Source organism: Nyctereutes procyonoides, unplaced genomic scaffold, assembly GCF_905146905.1.
Source record: "Nyctereutes procyonoides isolate TBG_1078 unplaced genomic scaffold, NYPRO_anot_genome, whole genome shotgun sequence".
Classification (NCBI taxonomy): Eukaryota; Metazoa; Chordata; class Mammalia; order Carnivora; family Canidae; genus Nyctereutes; species Nyctereutes procyonoides.
The window spans coordinates 25,287,435-25,308,545 of record NW_026575120.1 but is presented as its reverse complement, the minus strand read 5'-3'; the positions used below and the strand labels follow the sequence as shown (position 1 = coordinate 25,308,545).

The window sequence follows — 21,111 nt, the reverse complement described above, 5'->3', positions numbered from 1 at the left end:
AGGCTCAGGACCCTAAGGTGGTCTCTCTAGCCTGGACCCTGTCCTGAGGTCCAGCAACAGGTGTAACTGAGTAGCACCTAGTTACCAAAACCTCTCCATCCAAAATGGAGGACAGGGAGAAAGTGGCACTTTTCATGACTTATCCTTATTCTTTTTCAGTTTTATACCACGTGAACATAATTTAAGAACTTGAGAGAATTAGTGCTAATGTCACAGGCCTTAATAACCTATCCTCCTGGCTGCTTGCTCTCTCCTCCCACTATTTAATGTCATTCCTGGCTCCACTCTATCTACCCCCACCCCTTGCCTGCTAGAGTCTAAATGCAACTGTAGGCCCACAGGTCCAGGCATCCGGCTAGAGGGGGAAGCACCATGTTCCCACTCGAGACACACACAGCATTTGTTTGTTCTACATTTTGGATTTTATTTTGTACTAATAAAGTTTCCAGATCCCAGATCCTAGTTAAGTGAATCAGAAAAAAGCCTGCTTCTGTGGCACAAAGAATTTGTTTCTAATATGCTAACGTGGCTCTTTATGACTTATTTTCCTGAAGAAACATTTATCCAAAGAGTCAACGGCAAAAGCAACAACAAAAGGACATTGTTATAATATTTCAAGAGTATCCGAAGTTCATTTGGCCTTTGTAGACTCCTGTGGAATCTAGGACGTATTTACATATAATATCATGTATAACGTTACTTCTTTCTTTTATGGGGAAGCACTTTCAGATCACCTCAACTTGGAAACTGCCCAGTTGAAGAAACATCCATTGTTTGCCTGGGTGGTGTCGTACAGAACAGTAGTCAAAGGGAAAATCTTCTCAAGCCTTTTTGTTGTTGTTTTGCCATGTTTTTTCAAAGGTTCTATAATCTCATTACTTTGGGAATTAATCTGTACTGTAATGAAATGTTTCAAATTTTGTGAAATGCAGCATTCCCCAGATTTACGTATATATGGGATTTTTCAGACATCTACTGTCCTTAGAAACTAGAACTCTTCACTGTACTCTGGTTAATGATAATCTGCTCAATTCCTCCCAGATACACAGACGATTTCTTCACAAGCCTCAAATCACTAAAACTTTAAAATCAAACTTTCTGTTTAACAGTATTTGAACATCAGTTATACGTAAGAACCAGAGTTTTTCTCCCAACCACACAGACTCAAACACACACCCCTGTGAAAGAAACTTGAGGACTAACTGGTCAGACAGCCACTCTCAACCAGAACCACCTCTCATCCAGCTACTGCAACAGTCCCTATCTGACCCATGTGCCACAACTCCTGGGGCAAAGTCTAGTCACATTACAGCTGAGTGTGCCTTTTATAACATGAATAAGATTAAGCTACTATTCTCAGAAACCTCCAATTACCTCCCAATCCATCCACGGGAAACTTAAACTCCTTAAGCATCATCTTATGGTTCTATGTGACCTACTAGGTCACAGCTGGTCTCTCCTCAAACCTCTGATCTCATCACCTACTGTCACCATCGTTCACTGCGGATACCCTGATATTCATGACATTTCTCAAACACAATGGGCACACAGCTACCCACAGCTTGTGCAATGGCTTTCTTGCCATCTAGGATGTTCTGCCCTCAGACGACCAAGTGGCTCACTCACTCACTCACCTCTTTCAAGTCTGCATTCAAATACTGCTTTTGGTTCATTTGATGCCTCACTTCACCATACGCACTGCCAATTCCCCTTACTCCAATGCAAGTTTTGCTATGGCATTTGTCACACACATAATCAATCCCTTTACTATGTTATTATTATTAGTAGTAGTAGTAGTAATCTTTTCTCCTAACATTAAAGGATAAGTTACATGAGTGGAGAATTTCATCTGCGTCGTTCACTGACATAATTTCTAACATCCCACACAAGGTAGGCATTCAATAAATACTGGTGAATAACACAATGTGATGGAACACAAGTATTCACTACTTTATTTTTGAGTCAGCTGAAAAGAATCAACCTCAAAAGAAACAAGCCTGTCGTGATCTTCAGAGATAAGCAAAAATAGAACTAATATTGAATTTTATACTACTAAAGTAGTTTTGCCATCTCAAGGATTCAGCTAAAAAATCCTTGGATATCTGCTGGGATCAAGAAAATATGTACAAACAGCTAAGTTTATGATGAACACCTGTGAACATAAATTTGCACTTGAACATTAATAATGGTTTTTCCATGTAGGAATGCATGGATCAAGTTCTAATCTAACAGAACCATGGAAGCTGAGCTTACAGCACCTGAGGTTCATGCTGCCACCTAGCAAACTAAAGTGAAGCCCTCTGAACCTTCCCATCCGTTATCCTCAAAGATATGGTGTTCCTGGAAGTTTCTATAATATTAATTAATAAGTCTGTTCTAGAGAATATGTGAAAGGAAGAGAATCCAAAAAATCCAAGAAGACAACTCACCTAGAAAGGCCATGGTTTTATCAAGGGTTACCCAAGTTAGTAGAATTTGCCATGAGATAAAACATATGTATTCCAAAGCTATTTTATAAGCTTTAATTCTTGTGAACATATTCAATGGAAAATAAATCAGTATTACCTCGACTATCATCCATTTCTCCATCCCTTGAATGTTCTGACTGGATGTCTGGAGGAGTCTGAAGAACAGCCACGCTATTCTGATTTATAATCTTCAACTTCAACTTTGGTTTTGACCGTTTTCTTCGTGGAACTGTGACTGTGAGGCTTTGTAACTGAGTCATCCCTGATTCAGTCAAACACACACCATCCTGGGTGTATGTCTTGGGTGGATCTGAAATTACAATATCCCAAGGATATGTGTATTAAAACTCTCAAGTTAATTTGCAGTGATAAACTGCTGTTCCAAAATGCCTTGTGAAGAGAATGTGACTATAAAGCAATTATCTGTGGAATGCAGGAATAATTAAGAATATTCAGTTGAAACTAAGAAATACTGGCCGAACTTCTTCAGATTGTAAGCAGAAAGTCCTAAGTTTTATTAAAAATGGCCTACCTGACGTGTTTTTCTCATGTATCAACATAAGGGTTCAGAAAGAAATCACTGAAGCTAAAAGCAATGCTTCAGCTACCTGTCTATGAGTTTTTTCCTGGAGTATCTTTTCAGACTAAAAGGTGAGAATTTATGTAAGAAAAACAAAAATACTAGAGAAGCCCATTTGGAGAGCCAAGTATTAATATAATAAATAGAAATCCTGCAAATTTTTAAATGTACAAAATTGCTATCCGTTACAACAATTTCTGTACTATCCAAATGTTTTTGTATCTGATATCATATAGAATTAGACAAAAGAACAATAGTTTAATAAAATTATCCTATCAGTCACCACTCTAGCTGATCCATTACAGGAAAAAAAAATAGTGAAAGATTGAATTAATTCTTTAAAACAAACAAAACAAAACCACTATTTGTTAACCAGGCCTCATTTTCTGCTAATTAATTGATTACTAAACACAGTAACGTACTGATGAAACCAAAGCAAGTATGGAGTTAGTGAGTACTTCAACAGTGGTTATTTCACTACCATTTTGCTGAGATTTATAGGAACAGTGTCACACTACAGCTGGATAAGATGAACATCATATATGTCAGTTATAGAAATGATTTACAACATTAGAAAACTTAGGCTGAACACTCATAAAGGCAAATTTTGTGGAACATGTGGCAAGTCAGCTGTATAAATAAGTATTTACGTGCTTTCTGTAAAGAATAGTCAAGCAAACCATTTCAGATTTTACCTAGTTCTTTCACTTTTGTGACAATCTGTGCTACAAGTGAAGATTCACAGCAGTCTGAGGAAGGCACTGAAATGGAGGGGAAAAAAAAACTGTAATTTTTTCAAATTTTTTAAAAGGATTTACATAGAATTAAATTTTCTATTTCTGTACCCATTTTAAATAAATAAATAAATACTTAAACACTAAATAGAGCTAAAGGCTGTCTTGAAAAACAATGAGGAGAAGCAGAAAAGGAAATACACATTATGGAAAGAAAAAGGGCCAACATACTGGATTTCTACATATTGCTAATAACTACAAGATTGCGTGTCACAAAAGCAAAATTACATTTTATTTTTACTTCTTTTTTAAGATTTTATTTATTCATGAGAGACATGGGGGGGGGGCAGAGACACAGGCAGAGGGAGAAGCAGGCTCCATGCAGGGAGCCTGATGCGGGACCCGATCCCGGGTCTCCAGGACCACACCCCAGGCCGAAGGCAGCGCCAAACCGCTGGGCCACCAGAGCTGTTCACAAAATTACATTTTAGATCTATAATACGTACTTATTTTCTTTACGTAGGCAAATGGTTTTAATGTATTAAGTTGGGATAATAAGAGTTACTTTATAACTAACTTAGTTTTCATAAAATACTTGTCCAAATAACGGTTTCACAGAAAAGAAAAAGAGAGGCAAACCCACTCACTGGTTATCAACAGCAAGGCACAAGTGAGTTACAGGAGCACAGACCCACTGTTCACATTGTTTTCTTACCATTTGACGTAGGCATATAGGGTCTGCACATGCTACAATCAAAACCAATGTCTGCTACATTTTCCACTTCCTCTTCTGTATTTAAGTTTTGACAAACTGCATGCATCCATCTAAAAAGACATTTTATACATTAAAACAAATAAAACTGTCAGGGGACCTGACAGTTGCCACATCAAAAGCCCTTCAAATGCTCCTCCAACCTTGCCCATGTTGCCCTGTCTCCTAATCACGCCTACTAACCCATAAAAACTCTCAGAGCTGAGAATAAGGAAGGAAAAACGAAATGAGATCAAGTACTAGGTAGGAAGCAAGAGCACATGGAGGATGGAGTAACGTTTCGTGATCATATATTCAATCTATCAGAGATAGACTAGCAAGGAAGCTAGTAGGGCAAGGATGTAGGAATTCAGAAGGCTGCAAGTGGTTTCCTGTATATTAGCTCCATGGGATGGGTCTACTGTGGAGTAGATATAGCTCACGTATTTGAGGCTAAATGTTAACTGGGGGGAGAAAAGGAGCTTATCTTGCCTTTGAACAAAGAATCGACAGGTAGAGTCCTGAGAATCTTGTATTACTGATACTACTACTACTATTTTTACATGGACAGTGCTATTAACAGAGTACAGTTAACATACCACTAAAACCAAAGAAAACATGCTTAATTTTGAAACTGCTCACATCTGACTGAGAGAGGGTGGGAGCTGGTGCCCAGTATCTAGACATTTAGTATCTACAGCTTTAAGAAAAAGAAGTTTAAAGAAAATAAAATGTGTGAGATCATTTGTAGAATCTAATAAAAGATTCAGAAACCCTCCAAAGAAAAATGCATATATGCAGGAAATAATTCTGCATCTAATTTCAAGGGATTCATAAACCCTTAAAAACTACAAGTTAAAAATCTTAGTCTGGAATTACAGATACAAAACTGGAAACTTCTGTAAGTTTCTAGCTGACAGAAAATCTGGAAAGCAAAAAAGTCTTGTTTCTTAAATTTAAGATGGAAGAAAGTTATTTTCCAATTTCCTTTTGCTATATTTAAAGAGAAAAGCTTGCAGAAGACAAAAACATTTCCAGAGTAGCACAATACCTATCGCACTGTCTACACTGTAGAATGAGGTCGTCTTCTCGATAGTTCCGACAGCAGACGGGGCAGGAAGACAAGCTTGCACAGGGAGCGCACTGTGTGTAATTGTTCTGCCACTCACATCTCAGGCCTGCAGACGTGGCTCCGCAGTGTCGGCACCAAACACACCTGAAACCCGACACCCCCCCCAAAAGGTCTCAGGTTTATTTACGTAGTTATGTAGTTACTGTAATTCAAGCAGCCACACGAGGACAGAATGGGGGCAATTATTCAATGCATATCTAACATGTTTCTAAGTCATGGCAGGATATCTGTCACAGCAAACATGTATCACGCCGTGAAGTGGGTGCGGCTAATGCTTAAGAACTCCTGCGGGAACACTGTGCACTGGACAGGCTTAAGGAGGGAGAGGTAAGCCCCGGAGTACCATTTGCACTTCCAGCCCCCCTTGGGCACGGTCTGCAGAGGAGGGGCGAGGCAGTAGGTGTGGTAGCTTATGTCACAGTCATCACAGAGCAGGAGCCGTCCGGGGTCACTCGCCTTCCCACAGGCTTCACACACGGTGCATTCCAGGCACCTCCAACCTTTGCTAAGAACGACTTTGGTGATCTGTAAGAGAAACAACCCATGCAAGTGATTCAGACAGTGGCCAACACCTCCGTTTACATGATATAAATGAATATGTGGTGCTTATGGACCTAGAAGCAGAGGAAAGGCAAGCAAGTAACATGTACTGGGCATCAACAGGAGCCCACCCCCTGGGCTGGGAACGTCCATGGACCCTCACAAGTCCACCTACCGGATAGAGTAAGAGAGCGGTACACATTTTAATGCCTTTTGTTAGGCCACGTTAACTCTGTGTCCTCTGCACTTTACGTCCACCTTATAGATGTGGTGACTAGATTTGAGGAAATCAAGTATATTGCCCCATTACTGTTAATTTGGTTTTGAAAATGTACTGGCCTAGTTTCCATCTGTGATGTTTCATGAGTTCATACTTCTGAAACCTGTGTATACTGCAAAAGGATTTATATATTAAAATCAATATTTAAAAATCTAAAAAAATAAATAAATAAAGCATGAATTCCCAAGAAAATATGTCCCAAGGACATTTCATGATCTTGGAGGATTTTAGGCCATGAAGCTGGGACTTGTGAAGTTCATCACTCTTCTACCACAGAGTCTAAGTTAGCAGGGAAGTTTGAGAATCTGTATCCGGATAAACTCCTCAAAGTAGCCATACCACATACGATTATAAATTTGGAACCAAATGAAAGCTCTCAAAACACTAGAATTTATAGACAAGACCACAATGTAGTTGTGTTATAATGAGACAGCAATCAATTAAAATACAGAATAAAAATTGAGATCATGAGGTATTAATAAGAAAGTCTAAAAGCTACCTGAGAGGAAAATAAGGAAGCTACGTAAGGAACAACCATCAAAATGGCATCAAACTTTCCAACTCTGGATACTAAAATAGAGTAACAGTTTCCAAATGTATAGGAATAAATGTCTCAAGATACAGTTCTTAACCAAGGAAACAAGCAATTAAGTGTGAAAAGTATAATTCCTTTAGGGATACAAAGACTCAAACTTCAGCTCCCAAACACCTCTTGGAATGGAGGTAAGGACATGAGGAAGGAAATGAGGGTTATTACCAAGAACAAGAAAGTCATGTGATGCAGGAAACAATGAACCCAACATAGGACCTCAGCTCAGAGAAGCTGAAGAATGAGCGCTGAGCAAGAGACCTACAAGCTACCAGCACACAGAGAGAAAATGGGAGTGTCGGGAAGGGGTAGGACTTTTTCCAGGTAAAAAGTTACTTGCCAGAATCATTTGATACAATCATGCTTCTATAGTAGGTAAAAACAAAACACAACAAAAACTAATTGAAGAATCATGAATCATTACTTTCTTTTTTCTATTAAAAATTCCATGAAAGACAAAGCCAAAAAAAAAAAAAAAAAAAAAAAAAAGGACAAAGCCAGAGTATACTATTCAGGTCTCCAGTGAATATGTGCTGAGTCATAACCGACACTGTTTATTAACTAAACGTAGTAGAACAACTACACTGGAAGGATGCTGGGGAACAGGGGGGGTATGTTTGAAGACCTGAATCAGCATATATTTATTCCTAGCAGAAAGTCAATGAAATCTAACACAGATACAGCAGGAACACCAGCCTGTTATTTAGAACTATCAAGGTAACTACTAGAAAGACCTGCAAGGATCAGACGTGGCTGCCTGGAAGGACTGAAATGTTGAGGCAGAGTAGGACAGGGGCTGGCCAGTCATCCTAAGGCTTTTAAAGCTATCTGACTTGTATGTATGTAACATTTATTACTCTGATTAACTGATTCTTTTAAATTAGTCAGATTATCGAGTTATCATATATTATTGACCCAAATGGAAAGGAGGAGCAGAGTGGCTTAGAGGAGTAACCAGCCAACTTTTTTTTTTTTTTTTGTATAAAGAGTCAGATAGTAAATACTCTGAACTTTGTGAGGCATATGGTTTGTGAACAACACAACTGTGCCATTACAGTATAAACCACACAACGACATATGTAAACAAAAGAATACAGTTGTGTTTCAATCAAATTTCACTTATAGAAACAGATTTGGCCTGTGTGATGTGACTGACCTGTCTCTGGCTTGGAGAGGTAGCAAGATGAAGATAAAGTGGGAGATACATCCAAGCTGTAATGTATCTTCTTTCCTAAGTTTTCCTATTTCACAGACACCTACTCTGTGGCCCTTTACAGCCGAATTCCCAAGTCACTCAGCAATATTCATTCTCCAGCACACCTCAACCTGGTTAACTATGCCCACCACCATTCAAGCAAGCAGCTCCAGTCAATTGGTCCACACCTCCTCCCTCCCGACCCTGGGCTGCTGTGTTTGTGTGTTCTCTGAGCTCCCTGCAGCACTGCCATGTCTGGACAACCTTTCCCCACTGAAAGATCCCCAGCTCCCAGTAGAGTTTGTGGAGCTCTAATATCAACTCTTTCTTTCTACTGAACTGGCTTAGTTTTTAGTTTCAAAAGCTGTTTCAAGAAAGGAATGATCCAGGGTTTCATTCATGGCACCATGTCTAAAGTTGATAGATTTGAGAATATCTGTTTCAACAATGATGAAGTATCTGGGATGAGACCTTTCTCTCAACATAAAATACTAGAAAATGGGGCAGAATACATGAAACACTTGTTTCAGATACTGAACAAAAAGGCAGGACAGGGCTGTGGTTTCTGAGAAGAGAGAAACAAGTGAGGTGAATCCTATAATATTCTGCAAGACAGTTTCCAGAATGCTGCCCAAAGAAGGAGAACACCAGCAGGGTACAATGGTCTGAGTTTAAGACACATGATAGAGTCCTGGGAGGCTGAGGCAGTTGTAACTAGCAGAGCAGAGTCTTGGAAAGGAAGGAGAAATAAAGAGCAAGAGCTCCAGAAATCTACACAGAATTTCCCTCAAGTCTTTGGCTAAACATCGAGCTGCATACATAGGAGGTCAAACAAGGACACACAAGCAGGACAAAGAAGAGCTATTGAGAATTTGTAAGTTGAACAATTCTAACAGCTCACACAATGCTGAAGACATCTGAATCTCAACCAGAGTAAAAAGACACTGGCGAGGAGGTCATGGGGAACTCATGGCGGGGAAGGATATAGGAGAGATGTCATAAAGGTCACATATTAAACTCATGCTATAGAAAAGCAGTTACTACAGTGTGATCTAGGAAACCCTAATGGGTCTATAAGGTCAAAACTATTTTCATAATGATGATAACTAAGATGTTATTTGCCTTTTTCACTTTAATCCAATCACAGTGCTATTTTGCAGAGGCTACATGATATATAAAATATAAAACATCATTGCATGACATCACAAAAAATATGCTTGTGTATTTATGTTTTAAAATATTCTCAGTAAAAAAAATATTCTCAGAATTTCTAAGATAGTAAATATTCAATAATTATTATCCTCAAATCTCTACAGGGTCCTTAAGAATTTTAGAGTGTTAACAGTTCTAAGACCCAAAAGTCTGAGAATAGTTACCGCCAAGTGAAGGTTCTCTAGATCCACCCCACAAGGCCTAGAGAAGCTTCAAACAATTTGAATGTCTACAGTAACTACCTGCCACAAAAACTCCAAACTCCCAACAAATATCAAAACGTACAACTACCACATTCAATCAAAAATTACCAAATAAGAAAATACATACATACATACATCCTGGTAAGGAGGAAAGCAAGCTAATACTAATAATGAGAAATGTCAAATATGGTAGAATTAACAAACAATTACAAATACCTATAAGTACTTGAAAGAAAAAACCTCAATGAAGAAAATGATTTGGAACTATAAGGTAACTTTAACTATAAAATAAAATCAAGATTAAAAAAATACAATCATCTTGGTGAAAAATCGACTAGATGGGTCTAAAAATAGATTAGATGCTGCATTAGTATAAAAGTGAGTTTGGGGAGGGGTGCCTGGGTAGCACACTCAGTTGAGCATCTGACTCTTCGTTTTGGCTCAGGTCATGACTCAGGGTCTTGAGACTGAGCCCTGCATCAGGCTCTGCACAGCACAGAGTCTGCTTAATATTCTCTCTCCGTCTCCTTCTGCTTTTCCTGCTCATGTTCTCTTTGTCAAATAAATAAATCTTTTTTTTAAATGAGTTTGGGGGAAAAAAAAATAAATGAGTTTGGGGAATGTAATAGAAACTATACACATTAAGGTGCAGAGAGAAAAGCAACTAGAGAAAAATCAACAAAGTGAGAACAATCTGGAGACAATATCATGCAATTATGCACATATACCACTAAGATTCCAGAAAAGAGGTGTGGGGAACAGAAAAATATGAAGGAATGGTCAAAATTGCTCCAAAATGGATTTTAAAATACCCACTGGTTCAAGAAGCCTTACAGAAAATGTCCTTTCATATACAGGTGAGGATTCAGAAGAATGAACATGGGAAGGGACAGGTGAATGAATGGATTTTTATTAAGGTCTGTGGTTGGTGTCAACTTTTTTTTATTATCACCAGACAGAATGGATTGACTAAACCTCATTCCTTAGCAAATAAAAATATGAAGTATCTTTTAAAGATATGCATTTTTTATTTTTAGTTTTTCAAGACAGCAGGATAACCACTACAATTTAAGAGCACAGATTTATAGAAGTTAATTTTTTCAGTTAACACTTGAAAGGTAATATATAAATATTAAATAAATACTGTCACATGTCTAATAATCCTAGCAAACGATTAATTATAAGAAATATCAAATTTCAATACATTTTTAACAGATTTAAATGTATGTCTATTTACCTTAATACTGACACAGTACGGATGGTAACACTGGCCACACTGAGAGCAGGCAAGCAGCCTTCCCTCTGCCCCTTGGCCGAAACTGCCACAAACTACACACATATCCTGAAATTAAAAACATGAACATAGTAATCGACATCAAAGACACAGTTAAAAATGTACTAGTTTTATTTTTTAGCTCATAGAGCTCTAAAGCTAAAGAGCGGAGGACTTCAGTGCATGTGGGATACAGCAGAAAGGGGGAGACAGGAACTCGAAGTGGAGGAGAACTGAGCTCAAACCTGGTGCAAGGTGAACTTGTCGCTGCTAGAAAACAGTACCACCGTGTTGTGCATGGAGTTTTCTTCTTCATCCTTATTCGATGAAACATCTGTAGCAGACACCTACAGAAAGCAAAAGAGAGTGCACAGTCACACTCTTCACTTATAGCACACTTAAGAAGCATGAGAAGATTCATATGTAAAATACAACTTCTGCCAAGTCTCAGAGTAACAACTCCAAGAGTTACCTGAAGTGAAGAGAGTTACAAGTCCCATAGATCAGGACCAATGAGAAAATTAAACCACCCTTAATTAGGACTTAATTAGCCATAAATTTTATGAAGAAACAAACAAAAGGAACTGTATTATATTTGTGTGTCTGTATACGTATGTATCGCGACATACATATACCTACATATAATTGTAACACTCCATTCCAGTAACTCTCAAACCTGCAATCCCACTAGTCAAAACTGAGATGTCCTAGAAGTATAAAATACCTACCAGGCTTCAAAGACTTATGTATCAAACAAACAAACCAAAAATCCCCATAAACATATAGCTTATAAATTATTTTTACATATTTTATATAATACATGTTAAAATGGTAGTATTTTGGATATGTTGGGTCAAAAGGTAGGTATACATTAAGGTTAAATTTCACCTGTTCCTCTTCCCTTTTTTAATGTAGCTATAAAGTTTTAAATTGCATATGTGATATACTTCTTTTGGACAGCACCGCTATGAAATATTATTTTGAATAATGTATCAAAATTTCAGTCTTAGCCAAAAGATTATCAGCCATAGATACCTATTTCTGGACTTGGCTAAATTTCACCAAATCAACTAAGTACCCATTGTCTTGTTAATAATTATTTCCAGAATGATTATGAAAAAAGCTCTAAATTTGTTACTAAAAAAAGAGAACAGGGAGACCAATGCCAAAATTTTAAAATATGATTCTCTTCCCTTAAAGTAAGCTTACAATCTAGCCTGGAAGGACAGACATGAAACACAATAGGTTAAGTTCAAAATAAAAAGTAATAGTATTGTTGTTCTTGAGGAATGACTGAAAGAACTAAAAAAAAATGGAATATATTACAGGAATAATATTTTTCAGTGCAAATAAGATTAAAAGCAGTTCTAATGGACAGCACTACTGTTTTATTATAGAACCAACCATAAAAGCAATTTACGGTCATAATAAGTCTAAAGACTGCAAGAGAAAACTGTAAGCAACCTAAATAGTCCTCACTAGGGCATTACTAAAACCATGGCAAATCCAAACTGGAAAGATGCAGCATTTAAAAAACAGTGGTAGAAATTTGTTTTGATTTCCATCAAAAAAAAAAAAAATTTCACCACGCCACAGAGCTGGGTAGAAAAATAAGACACAGAAGCATATGTGAGGTAGAGCACTATGGTACAAAAATATGCAAAGCAATTATGTGCAGTCTACAAGCACATAAAATAGGTTCAATCATAAGTTGCTGTTTTTCCAGGTCAAAAATGGTTGAAAGTTGGCAACTTCATATGGATCAACCTAATATTGTAAATGCACCAAACAGATAAAAAGAAAAAATGTCAAGACTCAAGAGGCAGCAGAAGTATAGACAGCTTTTTTGATCAGGATGTTTTTATTCTTTTTTGAGGAAATATATTTTAAAATGTGCATCTCAAGTTGCATGCCGTGGCTCAGTTGGTTAAGTATCTGACTCTTGATTTCAGCTCAGATCAAGATCTCAGGGTTGTGAAATCAAGCCCCACATTGGGCTCTGCACTGGGCATGGAGCCAGCTTATAGTTCTTTCTCCCTCTCCCCCACCTCTCTTAAAAAAAAAAAACAAACAAAAGTATATCTCAAAATTAGCATTTTAAGACTTTAGCAAGTCAAACAAGATGATTCATAAAGTAAAATATCATTCCATTAGTAATAACTGTCTACTAAAAGTGAAGTTACCAGTAATTCGCCCACAGGACTAAAGATATACTGAAAATATTATTAAAACATGAAACTGTGGCAGCAGCTAAAATACAGCTAACAAAAGTAAACTGAAATAAAAACTATCCATTTCTACATCCCCATCTTCAACACAGAAAACAATACAGGTTCTATAATTAGATGATACTTAGAGAATAGGCTCAAATAAATGATAAAATATTATTTTCAAAATAAAATTCAGAGAACAGTTTTATTCAAAATAAGAAACAAGAATGCACTACAATATTCCCAGCATAAACCAGAAACAAAGTCTGTACAGAAAGCTGCAATATCCCCTAGATTCAAAGAGCATAAATTGTAAGTACTTAAAAAAAAAAATCAAGGTTTTTATTTTTATTTTTTTTAAAGATTTTATTTATTTACTCATGAGAGAGACACACACACACACACACACACACAGAGGCGGAGGCACAGGCAAAGGGAGAAGCAGGCTCCTTGCAGGGAGCCCGATGCAGGACTCGATCCTGGGACCCCAGGATCATTCCCTGGGCTGAAGGCAGGTGCTAAACCGCTGAGCCACCCAGGGATCCCCAAAAATCAAGGTTTTTAAACAGCAATTGCATGTGTAAGGAAAACACTATCATGTAGCTTAATGACCCACTGTTTTCATTTTATACTTTATTTCATGACCTTTAAATTACTAGATACATAAACCCTACTCTAAGGGTAAAAAAGGCAATCTTTGAGATAGTGTCCTAGTATTGCCTACATACATATTAGTCTGATTTATCCTAAAAGTGACAAAAGTTTTATTTGGCTGGACCACAGATATAAGCCTAAGAAAAAAGAAAGCTTTAACCCAAACCTCCAAAGTGGGGGATTTCCAAGCAAAAACATAAGTAAATAAAGAAAAAAAAGGAGAGCAAATTGAACTCAAAGTGAGAGGAAGAAAACAGTAAAGATCAAAGTGGAAATCAATGAAATCTAAAATAGAGGAAAAAAACAGAGAAAAATAAATGAAAGCAAAAGCTGGCTCAAGATCAATAAGATTGAGAAACCTGCAGCAAGACCAACCAGGAAAAGACACACATCGCCAATATTGGGAATGAGGAAGGCGACATCATTACATATTCTACAGATATTATAAGGATAATAGGCCAATAGCTTTGTCAACTTACATGAAATGGACAAATTCCTTGAAAGACAAATTCGTATAAGGATAGATAACCTAAATAGCACATACCTACCAGAGAAACTGAATATATAGTTAAGAATCTTCCCATGAAAAGTGAAAGTCTCTTCAACAAATCTTACTGGGAAAACTGGACAGCAACAGGTAAAAGAATGAAACTGGGCCACTTTCTTACACCATATATGAAAATAAATTCAAAACAGATATAAATTTAAGACCTAAAACCATAAAAATCCTAGAGATTCTCTCTCCGCATCACCCTGTGCCCTCCTCCCCACACACACTCATGCACACACTTCCTCTCTGTCTCTAAAATAAATAAATCTTTCAAAAAAATAAAACTAGAGCTAACACCATATTCCATGACAAAAGATTAAAGGTTGGGAATATGGGGAAAGGAGAGAAAGTGAGTGGGAAATATCAGTGAGGATGACAGAACATGAGAGACTCCTAAACTCTGGGAAACAAGGGGTTGTGGAAAGGGAAGTGGGCAGGGGGGGTGGGGTGACTGGGTGACAGGCACTGAGGGGGGCACTTGACGCGATGAGCACTGGGTGTTATGCTATATGTTGGCAAATCGAACTCCAATAAAAACATATACAAAAAAATAAGATTAAATGTTTTCGCTCCTCAAGAGCAGAAAGAAGACAAGGTTATCGCATCACTTCTAACACTGTACTGAAGATAATAGGAAATGCAATAAAGAGTAGAAACAAAAACCCTCCAGATTAAACAGACATAAAATTTTATTTGCAAACATCATGATCATAAGTATAGAAAATTCAACAGGCTCTACAAATAAGCAACTAGAAGTCATACAGGAGTTTATTAGTAAAGTTATAGGATACAAAAATCAATACATAAAAATGACTGTTTCTAGATAGTAGCAAAAGACAACTACAATTTGAATTGAGACAGCTCTGCCATTTACAATAGCAGAGAAAATGTGGAAAACTTAGAGATAAATCTGAGAAATAATGCAAAAGACATTTATGTTGTAAAAAAAATATCGATGTGACAAATTTAAAAAGACCTAAAGAAACAGAGATACACAATGTTCATGGTTAAAAGACTCTTCACCATTAAAACCTCAACCTTCCCCAAGTAAAAAAATAGAAGACTAACAGTGTCTGATTTCAATAGTAGTTAGAAAGTACAAGTATTCAATATAGTATCATTGGCCTAAAGATGGAGAAATGGATCACTAGTATTGCACAAAGATTTTAAAATTAGATCCACAAATACACTGATTTTTAAGAGTGATACAAAGGCAATTCAGAGAAATGGTGCTTAAACAACTGGATATTCATTCAGTATACAAAAATATGACCTTTGAACCATATTCATCTCATACATATAAATTAATTAACATTGGATGATGTAGTTAAATGCAACACCTAAAACCAAAAACTAGAAGAAATCATGGAACCTGTTTCTATACTTGAGTTATGCAATTATTTCTCAGGCACCAAAAGCACAATCATAAAAGAAAAAATAATAAATGGGACTTCATCAAAATTAAAACATTTGCTGTTCCAAACAGTTAAGACATGGCAAAGAATTTGTGTCTAGAATACATTAAGAAAATGCAAAACTAAGTTAAAAAAAAAAACCTACTCAAATTTTTAAAATATACTAAAGATTTGAAGACTTTACCAAAGAAATAAGCATCTGAAAAGATGATCAACATCATTAGTCATGAGAGAAATGCAAATGAGGTACTATTAACACACCTGTTAAAGAGGCTGAAATTAAAACTAAGCATAGAAAGTACAAGCTAAGCATACACCTATCCGGTATCGAGCCATCCCACTCCCAGATACCTACTCACTGGAAAACAACAAAATCCATGTCCACATACAGATTTAACATAAAAGTTCACAGCAGGGTTTTTTTTTTCTTGTTTAGCAGTTTTGTTTTTAATAGCCAAAAAATGGAAGCAACCATACAATCCTCTGATAGATGAACAGATAAACCAACTGTGGAACAAACTGAACAATTCACTGTTCTCCTGAACTTATTTTTTTTAATATATGATAGTCACACAGAGAGAGAGAGGCAGAGACACAGGCAGAGGGAGAAGCAGGCTCCATGCACCGGGAGCCCGACGTGGGATTCGATCCTGGGTCTCCAGGATCGCGCCCTGGGCCAAAGGCAGGCGCTAAACCGCTGCGCCACCCAGGGATCCCTGTTCTCCTGAACTTAAAATGACAATCAGAATTTGAAAAACAGGATTTTGGTAAAATAGTAAAGTTACCACATGAAATATTTGCCACTCTTTGCCAAATACAGATTTTTTTTTCAATACACACTTAAATAAAGCCTCATATACATGCCATTGAGCAAAAACTGATCAATCCTGAGTTAAAATATATCAAAAACAGTCATAAAATTTTCAACATTTTTAGAGTATGTACTAATCTGCAACATTTCTAGTTTCTTCTGTAAGCCATATTACAATAAAAAACTTAAAACACCAACTTAAGGTTTTCAAAATTAAGGTTTTGCAATAACGTAACAGGAATTTGCTGTTATTAAAGAAGCAGTATATATATATATATATATATAAGAATGGTTGGCATAGAAAGGTCAAAGAGGAAGGTAAGAAAAGAGTAAAAAGATGGGAAATATAAAATATTAAAAGAAAATTTAAATGAAAACTTGACCAGAAGTGTTTTTAAAAAGGGGGGTGGGGGGTGGAGATAAGGTAAAATAAAAATTTTGGCTTATTTATGTGACTCTTACAATCTAGTAATTTTACAAATGAGATTATCATCATCACTCAATAAATTATGGATTATAATAGCAAAGATAAAGCAAATGAGACATGAGCCTTACCCCAGGTAACACAACTGCTCCAATTCCACTTTTCAATTTTGACCTGCCTCTGCCACCTCGTCCTGACAACCCCGCACCACGAGGTCTCCGCTTTCCTGGAAATCCTGACCCACGGCCCTACATAACAGAGAAGGGAAAAATCAGCATTCTGCAAAAATCCAAAGGAATATTAAAATCCAATGTGAGCTAAAACATTTTATTAAAGGTTATAACACACAAATACTTGCTTTTCTTACTCTGATTAGAGGTTAAATATTAAGAGACCAGGCTTATTATTTTTATCTTTCAACATGTATTATGCAACTTAAAAGTATAGACATAAAATGCCTATGATCTTAGAATCAAATGTTGGGACTCATATTGTGAATGCTCTATCAGTAAACCTTGGCCTTATTTTTCCACTTCCTAATCCTACATTCTAAGTAGCTCAACAGACACAATCCCAACCAATTTGTATTCAATACAGAGCAAGTGTAAGGAAAGACTCTCTTGCTAACTGTTCTCTGTAATTGTAGCAATAGCTGACATATATTGAGTACTTCTATACACCACTCTAAGCACCTTTTACTCACAACTCACAAGGCCAGTAGTATTTTATTATCCCCATTTTAGAGATAAATGCGTCGAGGGATAAAAAGTAACTTGTCCAAAGTCTAGAGCTAGCAACTGTAGTGCTCCAGTGTCCACACTCTCAACCAGTATTCTGCACTGCTACTACACTGCATGAAAGCTAAATTTTGCTAGTGTGTATCAATATTTTTCCTGTCATTAAAATTGTCAGTTTCCTTTACTATTCAATAGCTGTATGAACTGAACAGATGTACCTCACTCTACCACAGTACTTAAAGGATAATGTATTTAAAGATTACAGGAAAGCTAATAGAGTAAACAGCTTGCTTTAACTCATCAGGATATAATTACTTGAAATACAAATAACTGATCTGAATTTTTACCCAATGTATAAAAGTATTCTTTGGGAAAACAGGTTAAATTCCCTGATACTTTAACAAATAAATACTTGGGTTATTTATTACTGTTGTTTTGTTTATATGCAGACTTATGCGTTACTTCCTAAAAAAGTCTGATATCAACACATTGACAACATTCTGATATCTAAAATTATTAAAAATACTCCGGAAAATCCTGATTTTTCCCATAAGTTAAATAATATGCCACATTTTCAACTAACATCATTTCTATTGCAGTTTGAAATGCTGAACTCATTACCTATTTAGCATAACAGTTTCCAAGTTGATCATTTATGGTTATAGTGTGAGCATAAAACAGATGAACATGAGCAGAAAGGAAGGGGGTAATCTTTTTTCCCTTCAGTGTTAATAATTACAAATTGCCTCTCCTAGTTCTCTTAAACTGCTCTTCTTTTAGAGTTCCTATGCTTTTTTGAACAAGGGATAAGGGAGGGTCAAACTGCATAGTTTTAAGTATAAAAGAATTTTTTTTAATTAAGTCAATTATTAAATCAGGGCTATAATCTATTTTTCCAGCATCTAAAGACACAGATGAGAGTAAGTGAAAAGTTGTGGTATTTGCTACAAATTTATCAAAACATCTTTTATGCTCTTAAAGCAACTGTCTCTATTTTCAACACCTTGCATGATATCAGAGTGAGCTGAAAAATAGTTCTAATAGTGATAGAAATAAGAAAGTAGAATCTAGAACTCCTTTGAAACCCTTGATAAGTCTAAAATAAACAGCCTTATTTCAGAATCATATTAAATATAGAAGAGGAAAAAAATTCTCTTCTCTAGTCAAATATTTTAACTTTTCAGATGATTAATACTTTTCACATTTATTTTCTACCCTCTAAAATGCATCAGACTATATAACTCACTTCAAGAACTAGCAGAATCCTCCATCAATGACATGAGAGAGAGAGGCCCTATAATTGTGAGGTTATTAACACAGGCATTGAAATCTGCTGCGATTCTGGTATTTCTTCTCCATTAGCACATAATAGATTATGTAGTTTTCTTTTGTTCTTTTCTAAGCAACAAAATTTTATGATTATCAAGAATGAGCAAGTCCTAAAATACTTTATAGCCTATGCAACAAGGGTTTTCCTCCATAGAAACGCTGGTAATTACAACATAAAAGAAAACCATAAAAAGAAGTTACTAAAAATTCACTCTTAAAATCAGTCATGTAAAATTGCAATTTAATTTCCTCCTAATCCAGATTTTTAAGTGCAAGCATGTTGATTCTTCATACTAAAACTTTTAGATTAAAAAAGTGGCTCTGGAATCTGCACTACTTATTTAGAAAAGAATGGTTCAATTCTTAACACATCTACTCGGACAAAACCAACCAGAAAGAAATGATATATGAATGTAAATGCAATTTTATTTACCACTTTGATGCTCCAAATGGCACTGCCAGGAAGCTGCCTGGGTTTAAAAATTTCCCGACCTTCTGAAATGTCTGGGGACCAGGAAGGTGGGCTCACTGTATTATGGGTACTCCAAGCCCCCTAGGATATGGCAGGTGAGAAAATAGATGTATAAAACTCGGCAACGTAAAAGGTCAAAGCCAGCAACTGAGGAATTTCAGAACAGCAAAACAAATGCAGACGTATGGAAATTTAGGACAAATTGCTTCAAGGTAGGGAAAATAAGCTTAACACTTACAATGATTTTATACTTAAATGTTTGCAGCTACAATTTACATTACGTATTTTATTCAGATTGAAACATTAGTACAATGAAACATATTAGGAATTAGGGTTTATAAGGACATCAACACTGACTCATGAATGGCAATTATAGAAACAAAATATAAATAAAAGTCAATTAAATTCTAAGAATTAACACTTTATATAAGAAACTACTTGGGGGTTGTTGTCTTCTAACAACTATCATTCTATCTTTAAGAATGTTAGGTACACCTATTGCTAAAAATAACCATACCAGGAGACAAAGGAAATCTGAGCAATCGATGGAAACATTCACTTTAAATTATGGAAAGTTAGTGTTCAATCTTAAGATGCAATATCAGCTATAATCCTAGCATTTAACTACTTTTCCTTCTAGTGACCACTAGTTGTGATTTTGGTTTTTATTTTTATTTAGGGAACTATTATCGTTAGATTACATCCATGGGACTAATTTGTACAATGAAAAATATTAAAGCAAATTGTCCTAAATTTGCAAATTAAAATGCCTGAGATACTTGGTTATTTATACAAGAAATAGTATCTTATTAAAGTAGTTAAAATGAAAGACATTTTACTTCTTAATAACCACATTCAGCAATAACTTGAACTAATCTGATGAGGATGCTACGCAGCATAAATAAAAATGTCTACACCACAAAGATAACATTTTAAAGAAAAACACAAAACAAATGTCAAACAATAAAGAGCCTATTTTGAATTAGGTAATTCCAGAACACATGCTATAACTTTTATCAATTAAATGACCCAAACTTAAAAAACACAGTACTTACCAGGTTTCTAGAATATTATCACACTAACAAATAGTAGCCTATTAATCACACAAAACTACCACCAGCAATTTAAATAATCAACCAAAGTAAGAGTTTGACTGCCCTCTGGAGATCAGATAATTAATGCAATAACATTATTTTGAGAAAAACCACACAAGGAAGAGACTGGTTTCAATTAACCTCCCCTCAAACTCAGGGAATGGCTACGCTAATTTTACTAACAGGTGAATTACCCCGTGTTACTACTATCAGATCAACTTGTATCTACACCTGAGTGGTCTTTCCAGCTGCATCCAGGTTCTCTGGGAAACCTCTATGCTGCCAGAGTCATTTTTCTATTCTCACTGTACTCACACTGTCAACACCTACATCCAGTTCTGTTGGGTTCAATGTGGCAACATACCCGTGAATGTGGCCCTGCCCTGCTCTGATGACCTTTCTGTCCCCCGAGCACGTTCTCCCTCCACCTGACCTCCAAAGCCCAGTGTTTCCTGGGG

At 36.3% G+C, this 21,111-nt stretch overlaps 1 protein-coding gene across 12 annotated transcripts in view; it reads right to left on the bottom strand.

The window, feature by feature from the left end:
• The window catches only part of KMT2C (lysine methyltransferase 2C), a 282,347-nt gene that overhangs the window by 69,738 nt on the left and 191,498 nt on the right, over positions 1-21,111 (bottom strand). For all 12 annotated transcript variants that reach the window (XM_055335130.1, XM_055335137.1, XM_055335136.1 and 9 more), the window contains exons 15-23: positions 19,521-19,640; positions 17,153-17,269; positions 11,203-11,304; positions 10,922-11,026; positions 6,009-6,190; positions 5,585-5,749; positions 4,498-4,607; positions 3,744-3,809; positions 2,566-2,778 (exon numbers count right to left, since the gene is read on the bottom strand). In XM_055335130.1, the coding sequence (XP_055191105.1) occupies positions 2,566-2,778; positions 3,744-3,809; positions 4,498-4,607; positions 5,585-5,749; positions 6,009-6,190; positions 10,922-11,026; positions 11,203-11,304; positions 17,153-17,269; positions 19,521-19,640 (1,180 nt within the window). The remainder of the gene's footprint in view (positions 1-2,565; positions 2,779-3,743; positions 3,810-4,497; positions 4,608-5,584; positions 5,750-6,008; positions 6,191-10,921; positions 11,027-11,202; positions 11,305-17,152; positions 17,270-19,520; positions 19,641-21,111) is intronic.